Source organism: Hyperolius riggenbachi, chromosome 9 (genome assembly GCF_040937935.1).
Source record: "Hyperolius riggenbachi isolate aHypRig1 chromosome 9, aHypRig1.pri, whole genome shotgun sequence".
NCBI classification, from domain to species: Eukaryota; Metazoa; Chordata; class Amphibia; order Anura; family Hyperoliidae; genus Hyperolius; species Hyperolius riggenbachi.
Genome location: NC_090654.1, coordinates 223,840,896 through 223,860,452, shown reverse-complemented (window position 1 = coordinate 223,860,452; position 19,557 = coordinate 223,840,896). Strand labels below are relative to the sequence as shown.

At 45.0% G+C, this 19,557-nt stretch overlaps 1 protein-coding gene across 1 annotated transcript in view; it reads right to left on the bottom strand.

The window, feature by feature from the left end:
• FNTB (farnesyltransferase, CAAX box, subunit beta) overlaps positions 1-19,350 on the bottom strand; it is a 45,411-nt gene extending 26,061 nt beyond the window's left edge. Inside the window, exons 1-3 of the mRNA XM_068254042.1 lie at positions 19,205-19,350; positions 8,854-8,918; positions 1,047-1,119 (exon numbers count right to left, since the gene is read on the bottom strand). Coding sequence (XP_068110143.1) covers positions 1,047-1,119; positions 8,854-8,918; positions 19,205-19,303 — 237 coding nt within the window. The 5' untranslated portion in view covers positions 19,304-19,350. The remainder of the gene's footprint in view (positions 1-1,046; positions 1,120-8,853; positions 8,919-19,204) is intronic.
• Between the last annotated feature and the right edge of the window lie 207 nt (positions 19,351-19,557).

Sequence of the window (19,557 nt, the reverse complement as noted above, 5' to 3'; positions counted from 1 at the left end):
TCTTACCAAGGACTAGTTTTAGTCTATGACTAAAGGGAATAAATATAGCAGTCTACATATCCTCACTTCAGTTGTCTTGTAAAATTCCTAAGCGTTGGCAGTTAAGAGACAAATTTCATGTTACATACTTTCAATCAACAAGATTGTAATATGCAAATTAGAGGAGTCGGAGGAATCCTAAACTGAGGAGTCGAAGGATTTTTGTACCGACTCCACAGCCCTGGTTTATAGTCTACATTTTTCATGAGCATGGGCCTGTAATGGTTACCTGAACTGAGAGTACGGAAGAAGTCTTAATGTACAGCACTGCACAATACCCCAGCACATTATAAAGCTGCTAAATATCCACTCTGCATAATTTTATATAAAATTAACATGAAATTTGCATAAGCTGAATTATTAGACTCTCACTGACCATCTATAGTAGGAATATTAGATTGTGAGCACTGAGGAAAAATAATAAAATATACATTTTTAACAACAATTTTCATTTTTGTAATTGTAAAACCGTGTTTGTGGTACATGAGAAAAAAAACAGATAACACCAAGAGATTCATTTTACATAAATTATTCCTGATAAAAGTTTGTAAAGTGGCAATAAGTTTAAGGCCTGTTTCATACTGCAAATTGGTGGTGCGGCAGCCGCGTTACTAGGCAATATTCCCCGTCTGGCATCCGGCCAAGCAGGAAGTGACGCTCACTTCCTGTTCAGCAATCAATGACTTGTGTGGAAGTGAAAATAGGCTTCCGTGGATGCGCAACGCAGATAATTGCGGAGTATTTTTTTTAAAGTGCGGGCGTTACCATAGACTTACAGGACTTCCGGCCCACCGCAGGAGCCGCTCGGTACCGTAGGTATTGAAGCGCATTAGATAGGGCACTTCCGGCGCAGTGTACTGCAACGTGGGGAGTGTGATTAACATTAGGCTGCGTTGGGGTAAATGCACCACCTCAGTGTGAAAGGGCCCTGAAGCAAATGTGAAGTGAGCTGGAAAAACAAAACATACACGATTTTATGACTGGTCGATTCTAAGAAGAATGGTTACCTCATAGGAGTCAGATAGGTGCTGTAATCCTTTGCGCAGGTAGTGGGCATGAAGATCCCTCTCCAGAACAAGCCTAGAGGCAGATATACAACACAGCTCTATTTAAAAAGGCACCACAAGGCAAATTCATTGTGAGAAATCTCAGATGGAAACGGCTACTCAAAATCATGGGCTGCACAGTAACCAAATCACAGCAGGAGAAATACCCCTAATTGGGAGGCTAGAGTTAAAATGTAACTTTTAAAGCAAACTGGAGAGTTAAAAAACAAAACAAAAGTTAGATTAGTTCACTAGAAGGAAGACTTTAGGTAGCCAAGAGGCTTCTCTGATCCTCCTGCAGCCCACCAAATCATTGCCAGGACTCTTCTTCTGGCCAGACGTAAGAGAGCAGGCGCATGGACAGCCTGCGCCGTAGCATAGAGCAGCTCATGCAGAGGAAAAAGCCTGAGCATGGCCACGCAAACCTATTCCACAAGCCCTTGTCAAATAGGCCTGAAGGGTCCCAGGGCTGGATCAGCAGGCTCGAGGAAAGCCTTTGGATTATCAAGAGGCATCCCTCTGCTAAAGAACTCAGAGGTACCTTTCAATAACTACAAAAAAATAAAATTAACTAAATCCATTCATTGAATGACATATGAATACATATAAAGGATGGAATACACCAGGAGTTATAACTCTGGATAAAATCCTCACACAGACATCCCTGCAAAGGTTAGGTGTATCTTCTATCCACAAAAAGAATTAGGGTATATACACCAAGTGACTCTACATGTTTCGCCCTCTTGCAAGGACTGCGTCGAGTGTGCAAAAAAATACACACCGGTTGTGCAAGGGCATAACTACGAAACAAAAGGATAGTCACATTATATAGTTATTCATAGTTGGCCTTGACAGTGTCTGGTCAGAGTCAAGAGTAAATGCAGGCCTAGCATTAAATACTTTCCTTCTATCCCAGTAGGACAACCATCTGGGTTTGTATCAGAAGTGGGGTGTAATTTCCATCATCCTGAGAATGCAGGACGCTCCAGGAATTCCCTAAATATATAAAAACAAATTGCACTGCTTTAGACATTGCCTGCTCTTTCCCCTCACCCTATCTGAGACGTGGGGAGGGAAGATGCACACAAAGATATCGAGAGGTGGATGACCAGGGGGCTTGTATCCCAGCAGTGACAGAGTTGTAGTAGTCTATGTCTAATGCTGTGTATGTGAATCGGGCAGGAGTCAGTACAGAACTGCCCCCATGAAGTCCATCCCTACTAGTAAATAGATATCCCAACTTAGGTGGGCGTAGGATGATCAAGATCGCCCCCATTGGACCTGCCCCTGTTAGGCAAATACACATCCCGGGAAAACGGCAGTACATAAAAAGTGCAGCCCTGGACAAGTAAAATGATGGTCTATTTGGTAAAGATCGCAGTGCTCAGCAATATTCGCCCACATACCAGTCACAGGATGGTAGCCTATTTCGCCAGCTGTCCAAAGAGGGACAGAGCCATAGGGTAATCTATGCTAAAGCACCAATAGTTCGAAAGGCTGGGCGCGTCATTGATCAATCACAGGGCTGTGGACGGGACCAAGGTCCAATCAGAGGTGTGGATGGGACCAGGGACCAATCATAGGGGTATGGACAAAACCAAGGCCCAAGCCTCTCAGAATGGACAATAAACAAGATCCCATTCAGACACACAAGTGCACCATACGAAATTGATAGTGCATGGAAATTGCAAAATGGGACAGTTGACATATTACCCCTCCGGCAGAGAGTGGCCAGGGACAATAGTCAGCATCCTGATCACAATCCAGTTGTACATTTTCCCAGTTGTTTGAGTGGGGGCCACAGGATCATCTGTGCAGAGGCACCAATAGTTCGGGGAGCAGGTGTGCATTTAGCCAGCCATAGGGGTGTGGGTGGAGTACAGGCCCCACATACAACCCGCCTAATATTTCGTACCTACTATTTTACTTGTATTTATGAAAAGTTTTGTTTTAACTCTGTCCCCCCAATTAGGTTTTTTTTCCCCTACTGTGATTTAGATTCAGTCAACCACAAATTATTTAGCTGCACAGTAACATCACTGGTGCTGATAGGTTTTTGTAAAAATGGTATCGCATGAATAGTAATGAGGTACCGCAATTAAATTGATAAGCACTGTGCAATGCAATTGGTGAAGCTCTAGCTCATCGCGTGCAATCCGATTTTTGGATCGAAATGCGTCTAGTGGAAAAGGTTTGATTCACACAGCATTAGGCCCGAGACACGCTACAGAGAGCTTTTTGATCCTTCAGCGCTGCGTTTGCTTTTTTAAAAAAAATGCTCCCACTGAATTGCATAAAAATCGCAGTAACATTGTGGCAAAATCAGTGCGATCAGTTTTTCCTTGATTTTTATGTGAGTCAATTTTTATTATTTATATAGTGCTGACATCATCCACAGTACTGTACAGAGTATATTGTCTTGTCACTTAACTGTCCGTCACAGGGGTCTAATCCCTACCATAGTCATGTCTATCTATCGTGTGCATTGTGGTTGAGGGCCAATTTAGGGGGAAGCCAATTAACTTATCTGTATGTTTTTGGGATGTGGGAGGAAACCGGAGTGCTGGGAGGAAACCCACGCAGACACAGGGAGAACATACAAACTCCATGCAGATAGTTCCCTGGCTGTGATTTGAGCCGGGGACCCAGCGCTGCAAAGCGAGAGTGCCAACTGATACACCACCGTGCTGCCCAGTCAATCGGAGCGGTTTTTAACATAGGAATCGCATAGCTGACGGATCAAAAAGCCCTCTGCAAGGGGGCTCAGGCCAAGTGATCCTGGTAGTGAGACTGATGTGGAGGCGACCATATTTCCATACTCTTCTGGCTTCTGTAGTAGCTAAAAAATCACATACCTGGAACAAGCCAGTGTTTAGTTTGGCCAAACTTTAGTCAGACCACCTGAACTGCATACTTGTCACTTGGTCTGTGGCTGAAACGCTGAAACACACACACACACACACACACACACACACACACACACACACACACACACACACACACACACACACACACACACACACACACACACACACACACACACACACACACACAGCAGAGGTGGTCATTATCGGCCAAGTTTAGGCTTGCATGTGTACAAGGCTTAAAGGAGTCATCAAGCAATATTAACTACCCCCGATCTACTTACCTGGGGCTTCCTCCAGCCCCTTGCAGCTGACATGTCCCACGCCGCAGCTCCGCTCTCAGCAGCCAGTGCGGGGTCCCCGCATGGAGTCTCGACAGCCATCCTCTACTGCGCCGTCTGCGCAGTACAGTCTGGACAACGTGGACTTGATTGACAGCGGCGCCTGCACAAGCGCAGTAGAGGTCGACCTTGAGGTTGGCCTCTGCACCAGCACAGACCCTGGGCCAGCGGCTGAGAGCGGAGCTGCGGCATGGGACATGTCAGCTGCAAGGGGCTGGAGGAAGCCCCAGGTAAGTAGATCAGGGGGTAGTTAATATTGCTTGATGACTCCTTTAAGACTGGTTTCAGTCACAAACTTGCAACAAGCATGCAGCAATTATAGGCAGAGACATTGGATAGCATTGAAGTTGGGACACCCCGATAGCCATAGTAATTCAGGGTTAGTGACTGAAAGTATTAATTGCAAAGTATCAGTTCAAGGTTAGCAGTGGCAGCTTTCACAAGTTCTCCCTCCTTTCACCTTTTTAAAGCTCCAGTATCCCAAAATGGTCGGTGTCCTTTGACCCCGTCACCGCACATGCGCTGTATGCTGGATCATCTCCGTGACCACGGTCACCTCTCGTCATAATCAATGTGCAGCAGGGAGGCATCAGCGCACACACATTATGACCAAAGGGGAGCGCGGTCACAAAGCCGACCCAGCATACAGCGCATGTACAGTGACAGGGTCAAAAGGGCACCGACTATCTTAGAATACTGGAGCTTTTTACAAGTGAATGGAGGGGGTGGGGGGGTGGGGGGGGTGGCAGCCACAGGGGGAGGGGCAGTAAGAGTGCACACCTCCCCATACACTAACATAACGTCCTACCGCTATACAGCTAGTGCTTGTCTTGAACAAAAGAGAAGATGACTCCGGCACTCTCCAATACACAACTTCTTTATTAAACCATGATGCACAGGTACAAACAATGCCCCTGATAAGCTAGGGCTTAGTTTCACGGGAGGCCCTACTTTCGCGGGAACACGGTAGTAGGCCAGCTGAAGGAGCCTTCTGTCCTACCATCTGCAGACGTGTAGTTTGAGGGCCAAAATGATCATTCATGTTTGATTCAGCCATCAGCGTAAGGTCTGTACAAGAATCCTCAGCCTTTAGTGTCAAATGGGAAGCAACTGGTCAACAACTTTGTCCCAAGGTGCTGCAAATCTCTACTGCCTGTAGGTCTTTAGCTAATGCCTACCTTTAGTAAAAACAAAAACAAAACAAAAAACTACTAGGTGAAAATCACTTTCATGGATTTACAAACTAAATTTGTGCAATATGAAAAGTACATTGTCAGGGAGATAACTTTTAAAAGCTGCTGAGCATGTCTCTCTTTGCCAGAAAGCAGAAGATGACTCAGCTGCAATGTGTCAAATTGTTGTGTGGTCAGAAGGGATCAGATGGAACACTTAAGGACAAAATCATTTGTGTGGCTCAAATTCAACACAGCTGCTGTCTATTCCAGATCATGTATTAAAACTTAAAGGAGAAGGCCAAGAAGGGTCATAGGATTGGGCACTGAATAGATCAATGTAATTTGTACCTTTTAAAAATGATTTGCGCTTCAAAACTTATCAGCAAAGTAGTTGTTTGGAAGTCCGCATGCTGTTTTCTAAAGACTCGTACACACAAGCAACTTTTCACCCAACTATCGTCCACACTTGGTCTGTTGGACGAAAGTTGGGTGTGTGGATGTGTGCCAAATGACTAGACAAGCGACTGATAACAGGCGGTTTGCCCTATCCATCCGGCGTATCAACTCACACGACTGTTGGGCTGATATCATGCAGTTGGCCACGTGTGCACCAGTTATTTGAAAAACTTTTACTTGTTTTGAATTCGCCGATATTGTGCAGTCTGTTTCGCTCAGGGCTGTGGAGTCGGTACAAAAATCATCTGACTCCCGATAAGTCAGTTTATGAAACCACCAGTTAAGAGTACCTAAAATTTCTCCAACTCCTCGACTCGGACTCCTTAGTCTAATTTTTACAAAGACTATGGATTTGGTTCAAAAATCACCCGACTCTTCAGTTTGTTGAAACCACTGACTCCAGGTACCCAAAATTGCTCCGATTCCTCAACTCCAACTCCACAGCCCTGGTTCTGCGTGTGTGCGCAGTATGCAAATGAGTTGGTGTTTCCACTGGTTGGTGCATGTAAAAAAAAAATTTGCAATCGATTGGTCGTGCGGTCGGTCATGTCATCAGGTTGGTCGTGTGTACGAGCCTTAAAGTTAACCAGAGACAAGCACCCTCATGTATTTTACCATATATAATCAGTGGGAACATTAGAGAAAACACCTACCCTGCTCTCCGTTTCATCCTTTACTGCTCAGCCTGCCTGTTATCAACCCTGATAAAATTCCAGATTGAGCATTCCATCTAGCTTTGCTCAGGAATCATAGCTCAAGCCTGCCCCCTTCTGGCTCTGCTATAATGACTCCGCTATAATGATTCCTAAGCAAAGCCAGACTGAATGCTCAGTCGGGGATTTTACCAGGGCTAATAAAAAGCAGGCTGAGCAGTGAAGGATAAAACAGAGCAGGGTAGGTGTTTTCTCTAATGTTCCCACTGATATATATGGTAAAATACATGGAGGGTGCTTAGTATCTGGTTCACTTTAAGTATAAAGCATTCTTATCTTTTCCTGCATGATCAAAACATCCAAACCAAAAATAGTTTCAGGGTCCTTTTTTTGTTCATGCTTTGACAAAAGAAATCCTTCCTAGTCCCCAAAGCATAGTCTGATTGTTGGATGTTTTGATCATACAATACTTTATATTTGAAATTTAGATGGATATGTGATTCCATTTTCTGGAGTGTGGCACCCATGGAAGGGAAGGCAGCTGACCATTCAACTTCTGAACTTATCTGCTGCATACATTTGAAGCAGAATGATCTTGTACACGTCTTTGGTTTGTCGGACGTGCGTGTACAGTACAGATGAGATTGTCTTCGGAACTACTCCGAGATGCAAGTAGTTTCGAAGGCTGCAGGAGGTGTGTCAAAGAGCCACGACGGGACCTACCAAGGGACGGTAAGGGGGGGGGGGTTGTCTATTCCTCCAGAGTCTTCCTGCTACATGGGACTGTATCAAACCTGAATGAATTTTTCACTTCATATTGCCCTTAAGTTTTTCTTTAACAAAGTGGAATTTCTTTTTAAAACTGTAAATGGTGCTAGGTTTTGGAAGAAATACAAGATGGAGGATGAGCAGACAAGCTCTACTGGGATAATGCAGAGGTTGTATTTACTGGGGTAACACACAGGCTGTACATGGAGCTGGAAAAGTGTCTATATTTAGGCGAACAAAGGTACTTTGCTTTGACACACTTTATTTTCAATGACGGATGAGACCAGCATCTACACTTCACAATAAGTGTGAAGGGCAGGAGGAATCAGATTATACTGATAAAAATGAAGGGTAGTCTGAGTTAAATGCGGTTTGGACCTGGAGGTATTTAAATGTTATTGCCCTTTCCCCTCCTCATAAAACCTATGCACCACAATCAAGAATAAGAGGGGGAAAAAAACACAACCTTTAGACTATTTAGAGAGGAACAAAATATTTGTAATTATTTATTTTAGATTTGATATAAACATTGAAACTGTTGCAAGTCTATTGAATAAAGGTGTCCTTTCCATCAATGTTTGATCATTACATTGGGTTACAGGTCTGGGGGGTGAGCAGACAGCACAAGGAGGCAACAATATTTTGGAACTATAAGGCAAGTACAGAAGGGTCACCAAGTTAAAGCATGCCTAAAGTGGAAGTGAATTTGTTTAATTATCAAATTTGTCAGACCATAAGAAGCACTTTTTCTCCCCAGGTGAAATACGTGCCATCTGCTTCCCTGCACATTACTCTGCGCACAGGAGGAGAGGGGGACACAAAAGGTATAAGGGGGACACCAGAGGTACAAAAGAGACATGATTGGGGGAGAAGATCTACATGACATCCCTGCACCATGGATGCACCAGGTTAGCCATTTTTTCCCTGGCGTTTGTCCTTTAAACTTAGGTGCGTCTTAAGGTCAAGAGCATCTTATGGTCAGAAAAATATGGTAACGTGCCCCAGAGTGCTAACTGAACTACCTTAGCTTCAATGTCACAAGTATTACAGTAGTGCTGGGAGCCCACAGTAAAAATCCCCATCCAGACCAGAAGCCAAGCCAAGCCAAACTAATCTATTCCATCCATGATCAATCACGTAGCTCCCCACCCATGGTTCCAGAGGGAATAAGGGGGAAGTGGGCGGGAGCCAGTCCTCTGGATGGGAAGAGTAAGTAAGTCCAACTTCAGGGCAGACAAACTTCCTGCCCAGCAGTTGGTTGGATGGGATTTTGTTTGTTTAACCACAGGCTACTATCAGAACAGTAATACTTGCTTACATCTTTAAAATAAACCGTTTTGCGGGAGGTTTTTTATTTGTTTTTTACTCTCTGGAGAAACTTTAATAAAACAAAATGAAATCACGCTTTTGGTTGGCTATAGAAGGACAAGTCAACCATTCATTTGGCATACTCCTGGACTGTCATGTTTGCAAAAGCAAGAATGAAAAGCACAGTAAATGGCAATACTCACTGAAATGGCCCACGGCTGTGTTTAACTGCGTTGAAGATGACTGCCACAGAACTCTCCACTTTTTTCTGCAATGTTCAAAATATAGACAATTCTTAAATGAATGAATATTCCCTCACCGATGTTGTACATCACTGGGTAGATTTATAAAGCTGTGGGCTTTGTCTGCCAGAGATTCATGAAGAAGGATTCACCACAGAGGAAACTCTACAGGTTTACAAATCTACCCAGAAGGTAATTATCTTATTAATCGTCCAACACGCTTTAAAATAAGGCAGGATTACTTCTGACATTCATGCCATTGAGATAAAACAAAACACACACATACATACATATCCATACAGACCTCTATACTCCTGTCACTGCTCTCTATCCACACTACTGGTGCCAGCAAAGAGTCTAGAGACTATTGTTCCTTATTAGCAATCACACACAAATGTGACAACCAAAACAATCATTTGTCTGTACAGTCATCCCCTGTGCCTAGCAATCAGCTGCAGATTACTTTTTAAAGGGTTCCCGAGGTGTTATGTGGCATGCTGAGATAGACGTGTATATACAGTGCCAAGCATACAAATAACTAGGTTATGTTCCTCTTTGTACCTTAAAAAGTGAATCATCAGGTATTCAAGTGACAGTTTCTCTACAAGTCAGAACCTAGGCAGACTATGGCTTAATTCTCATGCTTAATTCTAATAGGGGTCTTTTCCACTAAGAAACGCAATGGCACTGTGACTGCTTTCTTTCCGATTTCCACCACGATCAAGGTGTGATCCATCGGTTATACAGTGCAACTGTGATGCATTTTGGATTTGCATTGGGGGGTGGTGGTGGTGGGTCCTTGAGAAATTGCCGAATCGTAGGAAGAAACAAAAAAATTTCCATAGCGGTGATTGTTATGGGATCTGAATCACTCAGAAAAAATAGCACCATAAACTGATCATACTAGTGGAAATGGTCATTGAAGTATCCATTAGTTTTACTCTGATCGCAAAACGCTAGTAGTGGAAAAAGGGCCCTTACAGCCATAAACCTCTTTCCTGGTAGAGAATAGCGGGGTAGAAAAAATAAATAAAATTAAAAAACCGGTCAATTGATCATTTATTTTAGCTTCTGGGTTACTGAAAGGCCTTGTTCACATTACAAATCGCCAGTGCTATGGCAAGTGCTGAACGACTGGATCGCGATTTTGAAAAGCGCTTTTCTAAGTGCTTATGTGGAGCGATGATTTTTTTTTACACTTACTAACGTCAGTCAGGAAGTGAACTCTTGAACCCGGAAATGAATAAATACAATGGCCTCGATTCATAAAGCATTTCCGCATGAGGAAATGCAGAAAGCCGCTCGCTTTACCGACCACACAGCAAAATATGTATTCATAAAGGCTTTTTCCGCATGAAAAGCCGACATCCACGAGCAGAGTGATCAATCACCGCCTTGCGCGGTGATTATCACAGCAAAAGTAACAAATGTCAATTCATAAAGATTAGAGGTAGCGGTATGCGGACGGGTATTACCGCTACCTCTGATGTGGCGAGAAGCGTGCAGAATCCGTTGCAGTGAATGGGACAGACCTCCCAAGCAGCTGCAGAGAGAACACCGCACGGAGGGATTCCGCCTGCTTCTCCTGTTTCCGCATGCGTAGAACAGCCTAACGCCTGCCTACAGCGGAGTATCTCCGCACGCCTGTCACAACTAGCTAAATTTTTATGAATTACCTCCCTGAAGGCGGAAATACCGACAGCGGTGTTTCCCCGCTCAACTTTCCCCGCTCGCAGGCACTTTTATGAATCGAGGCCAATGTATTTATTCATAAAAGCACTTAGGAAATCACTATTCAAACTTTCCTATACTTTCTATTGAACACAAACGCTCCGAAAATGTTACAGGAGCCGCATTTGCGATTCAATAGAAAGCAGAGCCCTCAAGTATGAACACTCTCATAGGAAATCATTGCACAGGCGCTTTTAGAGCAATTTAAAATACCACCAGCGCTTTAAAAACAAAAACAAAAAAAAAAACACGACTACAACTCCGGGTGCCCAAAATTGCTCCGACTCCAACTCCGACTCCACAGCTCTGTCAGTCATATGAGACAATACAACATTTTGAATTGTTGAGTGTTCTGCTTTCTATTGAATCGCAAACGTGGCTCCTGTAACATTTTCTGAGCTTTTGTGTTCAATAGAAAGTATAGGAAAAGTACTTCGAATAGAGATTTCTCCAACGCTTTTATGAATAAATACATTGTATTTGTTCATTTCCGGGTCAAAGAGAAAACCATTTCCTATGAGAGAGTGTATGAACACTCTAATAGGAAATCATTGCACAAGCGCTTTGAGGCCTGGAACCCACTAGAGCGATTTTGTAAACGTTTAGGGAGCGATTAAAAATGCTAGCGATTTTCCTAAATGCTCAGCTAATGTTAATGGATGGGCCAAATTCCACTGGAGCGATTGCGATTACCAAAATCGCAACTGCAGGACATGCCGCATTTTTAGCGTTAGCGTTTCTGCATTGTAAAGTATATAAACGCTGGCATAATCGCTCATCAAAACCTACACAAGGCGATTTTGCTAGCGTTTTGAAGTTACTGCACACTGTAGAAAACTTCAATTAACATTAACTGACAGGACCATTCAGAATTAAAAGCGCTAATCGCTACACAATCGCTGGCAAAACACTTAAACTTTTTAAAAGCGCTACCCAAATCGCCAGAAAACGCTAAAGAAATTGCTTACAAAATGCGCTAACGATTAGCGATAGCGATTTGTAGTGGGTTCTAGGCCTTAACGAGTCACCAGCACCTAAAAAAAACCCGAAAATGCTCCGTTTTACAAATAGAGATCTATCAGGATTAGAGATGATCTCTATGCGATGCAAATATTCTGAATTTGCATAGTGTGATCAAGCCCAAAGACTGCATCAGTCATATGAGACAATAAAACATTAAACTTTTTTTCTAAGAATCACACATTTTTATTTTCTGTGAATGTGCTAAAAAAAGTATTTTTAGGAGTAGGAGGATAGATACAATTGTTTATGGGTTTTTTTGTTTACGGCGTTTAGTGCGAGTGATTTTTCAGCGGTAAAATCACTGAACACTGCGGCGATTTTTCCACGATCGCGTTTAGCGCTTCTATAGCACTGAAACGCGATCGCCGGGAAATCGCCTGAAAATGGCGCAGGCGATGCATTTGCATTTCGCAATTTTGGGCGATTAATCGGAATTGAGTCAAACAAAAAAATTGTATGGTGTAGATGGGGCTTAAAGGGAACCAGAGATGAACAGTACTGAAAAAATGAAAAAGATTTTATACATACCTGGGGCTTCTTCCAGCCCCATAAGCCTGGATCGCTCCCACGCCGCCGTCCTCCGCTGCCTCTATCGCTGCTACCGGGTCCCGTCACTTCCGGCGGACATGGCCAATTATACGCAAGAGCAGGGACTCCCTCCATATCCTTAAGCATGTGCCTGCGTAGTATGGAGGCGTCCCTGCTCGTGTACAATTGGCCGCGTCCGCTGCAAGTGACACTGCGCTTGTGTCGACTGGTTCGACTGCACAAAAATACAAGGCCCGGTACCGGAAGATAGAGGCAGCGGAGGACGGCGGCGTGGGAGCGATCCAGGCTTATGGGGCTGGAGGAAGACCCAGGTATGTATAAAAGCTTTTTTCCAATGTCTCTGGTTCTCTTTAAGGCCTTGTTCACATCATACGTGCTTCTGTGCGCATTTGGAAGCACGTATAATGTGCTGAAACGGAGGAACGGTAAAAGGGCATAGGCAGCCCTTCTACCGTTCACATCTACTGCGCTGCGGTACGATGCGCTGGGAAGCGCTTGCGTACTGCTGCATGCATTTTACCCAGAAGTGCAGAGCTGATCCCATCACTGTCAATGTATGGGATCAGCAGCGCGACGCAGCGCAGATGACGTGCGATCGTATGCACTGCGTTCGGATCGCACGGCCATCTGCGCTAGGTAGATGTGAACGAGCCCTTACACCTTAGATTTGGAACTCTGACAGAACATTATAAAGCTTCCTAGTTCAATATATTCGCCAACGTGACCTGTGCTGGCAATTACATTCCAGTTAAGAGTAAGCAGGACTCACCATTTACCCTCATATGGGCCAGAATTATAAGAGTTTTAATGAGTTTGGCAGGGAATGTATAACCTTAGACACGGGGCAATTCCTTAGAAATAGCATGTCTTTATATCTGATTACCATTGCAGCACAATGACAGAGGTATGTGATCGTGCACAGAACATGTCTCTATGTCCTATTCAGATTTGAACCCCCCCCTTGGGTTCTCTTTAAGTTTCAAGCTGAATACAAATTCAGAATATTTGCATCGCATAGAGATCATCTCAAATCCTGATAGATCTCTATTTGTAAAACGGTCCTACCTACACGAATAAAGCAGTCACTGCAAAAGGCAAGGCATATGAACATTTGGAGATGTTCTGTTGACTAAACCGTAGATAGTGCTGTGACTGCAAGGGAACGTAATTCAGCTAAACTAAAAAAGTTCATAACTGGCTGCAGGCTGAAATGAAAAGGCCATTTCCACTGTTGCTGAATGCGGCCCAAACCTGCAGCGTATCCCTGCAGGCGAGTTAAGCAGGGAAGCGCTGCTTATTATGTTCTAAGGCTTGCCATCCGAATTGCACTGCAATGTGATTCTGGACAGCATGCTTCAGTTTCCTCCAGCTCGCACCCGAACCACGGTTCAGGGTGCGTACACACATTCAATTTTGATTGGTTGATCACCAATTTTACCACTTCCCTGTAGTATGAGGGCCAACATATTTTAAATGCTATAAACAGACTGTGTAAACTAGCTCTCATTAAACATGGAAGTGGTAACATTGATCAAAATTGGATGTGCCTACACACTTAATTATGACTGGCCAATCACTGACCAATTTTACCACCTTCATGTAGTATGAGGGTCAACAGATATTGAATGCTATGAGCAGACTGTGTAGGTAAACCCTCATACTACACGGAGGTGGTAAAATCGGTCAGTGATTGGCCAATCATAATTGAAAGTGTGTACCAAGCTTTAGGATACAGCTTTGCAGCAAATATTTCAACACAAACATTAAAAATACAAATTTAGCCACACAAAAAAAACCTATGAAAATCGTTTGAGAACAATCCACAGGAATCCGTTATTTGCTGCTAGGCATATAACTGGAGGCTTGTACACTTGTGAACAAAAGACCTCCAGTTTGGCTGCACCTACACACTGCCTGTTTCCACTTTCCATGGCAAGAGACAGTGTGCCACTGTACCTTTCACTGCTGTATCCTACGGACTTTGGCAACGTTACTACACAGCATTATAAGGCTTCATTCACGCCATCATTTGTAGCAGGGCTGTTCATGGCACGTTAACACAATGCACAACAAATCCATTGTGTTACATGGGGCCTGTTCTCAATTCCTCTGTAACAAACTGTGTGAATTGCAAGAAAGCACACCTGAACTGGGAGGGATATAGAGGCTGACATTTATTTCCTTTTAAGGGGCCGACTTACCGATTTTACCGCCGATATACAGCCAATTCGACCACTGTGATCGAATCGGCTGTGAAATCGTCGCGCAAACGCTGACCGAACGATTTGTCAGAAACCGATCTTTCCGACGATTCCCGTCGTTCCGTCCGTGCGGAAAATTTCCCTCGATCGCCGGTGGGTCGAGAGTGCGTCGATAGCGGCGTTCGAATGCCTGACGACTGACGCTAGCAGCAATACATTACCTGATCCGGCCAGCGCAAGTCCCCCAGTCTCCGCTGGGTTCCGGCTGGCTACTTCCTGTCCCGACAGGAAGTTTAAACAGTAGAGCGCCCTCTACTGTTTAAACTTCCCCGGACAGGAAGTGAAGCCAGCCGGTCCGAAACCCAGCGCGGCGGCAGCTCCACAGATTGCGATCGGTATCATGCTGAAATCGATTCACAATCTGTTTGCAGTAAAGGCAGCCATACGATCCCTCTCTGATCAGATTCGATCAGAGAGGGATCTATCTGTTGGTCGAATCTGATGGCAAAATCGACCAGTGTATGGTCACCTTAAAACAATGCAGATTGCCCAGCTAAACTTCTTCCTCTAATGTTTTTATCCATAGACCCTGAACAATCATGCAGATAAGGTGTTTCCGACTATAGTCTGACTGGATTGGTTGCATGCTTGTTTCAAGTGTGGGATTGAGACACTTGAGACATTACTGATGCCAAAGAGACCAGCAGGACCATCAGGCAACTGGCATTGTTTAAAAGTTAATAAATATGGCAGCCAACATATCTCTCAGTGCAGGTATACTTTAAAGAGACACTGAAGCGAAAAAAAAATTATGATATTATGATTTGTATGTGTAGTACAGCTAAGAAATAAAACATTAAGATCAGATACATCAGTCTAATTGTTTCCAGTACAGGAAGAGTTAAGAAACTCCAGTTATCTCTATGCAAACAAGCCATTAACTCTCCTACTAAGTTTGGAGAGGGCTGTTATCTGACTTTTATTATCTCAACTGTTTTCTTTTTCTCTGCTAGAGGAGAGGTCATTAGTGCACAGACTGCTCTGAAAGACTCATTTTGAATGCTGAATGTTGTGTAATCTGCACATATTATAGAATGATGCAATGTTAGAAAAAACACTATATACCTGAAAATAAAAATATGAGAATATTTTCTTTGCTGCTAATCTTCTAGTAATTATTCATAGTACACAACCAATTCACTATATCATATTTTTTTTTCCGCTTCAGTGTCTCTTTAAGAGCCAATGTAAAAACACAAGCATAGCAAAGAACCAAGCTACTGTTTTATACTGCAAATTGCAATTGCAATGTGACTTTGTTGCGATTTAACAATCCAATTTTGCTGTGACCGTGTTTTGCGACCGTAGCGATCAAGCAAAATTAGATCGCAATGGTAAAAAAAGAATTCCTACAATTTTCTATACTCTGCAGATACCCCTGTATTTCCATTCACAAACGAGACAGATAGCAAAACGCAGCATATGGAACATGGTTTAGAACAGTAATAACAGGACCACAGTGAAAAGTACAGGAATCACAATTACAGCATGAAGGAACTACCGTGTATTGGAAGATATAGTAAAACTGCGCAAACAGGGAAAAAAAAAAAAAAAAAAAACTTAGTCTGGTTGCTGACATATATTCCTGTGGGCAAGGAACCTATCGGCCACCAGGGGCTGGAGGAAGCCCCGGGTAAGTAGAACTTGTTTTAGCATTTTCCTCGGATGTGTCCTTTAACCTTCTTAGCGGTATGGATAAGCTTAGCTCACTCATTACCGCCGGAGGGTGCCGCTTAGGCCCCGCTGGGCCAATTTGCTTAATTATTTTTTTCAAACACGCAGCAAGCACTTCGCTTGCTGCGTGTCTATTCTGATCGCCGCTGCGATAGTCGCCCCCCGCCCACCCAGACCCCGTGCGCAGCCTGGCCAATCAGTGGCAGGCAGCGCTGCAGGGTGGATCGGAACTCCGGATGACGTCATAGCGACGGGGGAAACCCTTAAGGAAATCTTGTTCAGAACGGGATTTCCTTACGTGGCTACACGCCGGCGGCGATCGGAACTACGCGCTGGACGCTGCAAGGAGGGGGGAATCATGTAGCTAGCACTAGGCTAGCTACAAGATTTAAAAAATAAAATTTTTTGCTTTCAGAGAGAAATACTCTGTAGTCTGATATGCAAAAAACAACACTGGCTGTGTAAAGAAGCAGACACCCCTTTTGAGAATGATTTGTTTCAACAGAGCTAAATCCTACACACAATGGTTATCATTCATGAAAGTGCTGTCGGTATGGAGAATCAGTGCGGGAAAACACCGCTGGCAGTGTTTTAGACTTCTGGCTGCTGATTCATAAAAAAGTATTCAGGTGCGGTGATTCCCTGAACTAGGCTGGCGGTAGGCTTGCGCAGACATGGAAGTTGCCGAGTTCATACATTTCTCCGTGTTCCGATCTACTGCAGCTGCCTGGGAGGTCTGTGTCTCCCTACACTTAACATTGTTATCGCCACATCAGAGGGAGCGGTACTTCCCGACCTCACACCGCTTGCAGAAATCTTTATGAATTAACATTCTGTTAAATTTTTTACAATAATCACCGCACAAGGCGGTAAAGTCAGCTGTTTTAAGCATTTCCGCATGCGGAAATGCTTTATGAATGATAGCCATTGAATTAAAACATTTGCCTCTGATATTTAAAGAGAACCCGAGGTGGGATTTAATGATGTTAGTGGGGCACAGAGGCTGGTTGTGCACACTAACACCAGCCTCCGTTGCCCCATGGTGTGCCTCCATGTCCCCCCTGCGCTCTGCTATCCCCAGCGCCGTGCTAGCGGCACACAACGTGTCACCAGCAGGCTGTTTACAGGTGACTGTCAGCGCCGCTCCCCCGCCTCCTCTGTATCGGCGCTAACCGCCCGCATCCCTTTCCTCCCGCTGATTGGAGGTAGCGCCGATACAGAGGAGGCGGGGGAGCGGCGCTGACAGTCGCATGTAAACAGCCTCGCTAACACGGCGCTGGGGATAGCAGAGCGCAGGGGAGTCCTGGAGACACACCATAGGGCAACAGAGGCTGGTGATAGTGTGCACAACCAGCCTCTGTGCCCCACTAACATCATTTAATCCCACCTCGGGTTCTCTTTAAAAGACAACTGAAGTGAGAGGGATATGGAGGCTGTCAGATTTATTTCCTTTTAAGCAATACCAGTTGCCTGGCTGTCCTGCTGATCCTCTAACACTGTTAGCCACAGCCCCTGAACAAGCATGCAGCAGATCAGGCGTTTCTGACATTGTCAGATCTGACAAGATTAGCTGCATGCTTATTTCTGGTGTTATTCAGATGCTACTGCTACTAAATAGACTGGCAGGGCTGCCAGGCAATTGGTATTGTTTAGAAATAAATATAGCAGCCTCATGTTCCCTCTCACTACAGTTGTCCTTTAACTGTAAAAGTAGGAAAATGTTTACACAGCCACTTATTTGTACATTGTCATTTTAGAACACTCGGTTTGATAGTGTTCCTTTAACTGAAAACAAGAACAAGAGTTTCACTTACCTGGAGCTTTGACCAGCCCCCTGCAGCCGTCCTGTCCAGCATTTCTCCGCCGCGGCTTACTGTAGTTTTGGCCGACGTCAGTGAGCGCATCCTGCACAGACGCAGTAACAGAGAACCTCTTACAGCGCAGGACGTGCTCACCAACGTGAACATGTACGAGGAGGATGCACGCGGCCAGGGCTGTGCAGGCGCAGTGGACTGCCGACTGTTCTGTCAGCCGAAACAAAACTAAGCTGCTGGGGACCGGAGGATCGATTCGGCACGCCACTGGCACTGGACGTTTGCACGGGGCTGGTCAAAGCCCCATGTAAGTGAAACGTTTCTTTTCAGTTAAAGGAAATCAGGGCTGAAAGTAATTAAAAGTTTTATACATACCCGGGGCTTCCTCCAGCACCATGCGCACGGATCGCTCCCACGCCGCCATCTTCTGTACCGGGTCCAGTTACTACCTCTATTCAAGAGAAGTGCACCCTCTACAGTGTTCTCCCAGAATTTTTTTTCAGCCGGGTGGCATGAAAAAGTAGCCGGGTGGCATGAAAAAGTAGCCGGGTGGGGCGAGTTGAAAATGCAGGGCAACTGTGCTTACAGCGTGCGAGGAGGTGAGCCGATGACAGCCGGGTGGTCACCAAATCTAGCCGGGTGGAGCACCCGGCTAAAAGAGCCTGGGGTGAACACTGCTCTACGTATCTCTCTGGTGGCTGCTGGAGAGATACGTAAATAGCGCACTTCCCTTACGTCAGACTGGCCGCGACTGGAGGAAGTAATGGGACCCGGTATAGAAGTCAGAGATGACTGAGGACAGCAGCATGGGAGCAACCTGTGCGCATGGAGCTGGAGGAAGCCCCAGTCATGTATGAAACTTAATTACTTTCAGCTCTGGTACACTTTAAGGTCCCCTTTAAAAGGTAGCAGAAAATCTATAGGTAGATGAATTTGAATGGAGCAGCGGCACAAGAAAAACCTTCCCAGAAAACTCCTAATACAGAGTTCTACTTGATACAAAAAGCTATAAAATAGATCTGTAGGTCTGGGGAGCACACATACAATACCAGGCATGACTATAAAAAGGGCTAGGAATGTCACCGACATACAGTACAGGGCATTGAGGCTCTACAGGCAGGAGAGGGCTGCAGTCATACAATCAGCACACACAGCAGTACATAGGGCACAGACACGATCAATGGGCTCTGCACAGACAGGGGGCGCCACCACTCCTCACACACAGCACAGGCAGGGGGGCACGGGGCTGGGCACACCCACCTGCTCCGCTGAGGTCTCAGTGGGTAAGGAGTCCTCCCGTAGCCGCTCAGCAGCGTGGGTTTCCCGTGTGCACCGCAATGCTGTCCTGGACTCCGCCATGTCTGACTGGCTGCACGCCCACCAGCAGCACTCCTACTCGCTACGGAGGCTCGGCAGGGTATGAACAGGTCAAACTGCGAACGGCGCCACGCCCACCTGTCACTAGGGTGGAGAACACGCCCCCGTCACACAAGCTGAATACACAATACAGGCGAGGGTGTGCTGGTTTCTGCTCTGCTAAATTATAATACACTAAACTGGACTGTAAATACTGTAAACTGTTGATAACAGGTGTGGTAGCAGTAGGAGGCTCA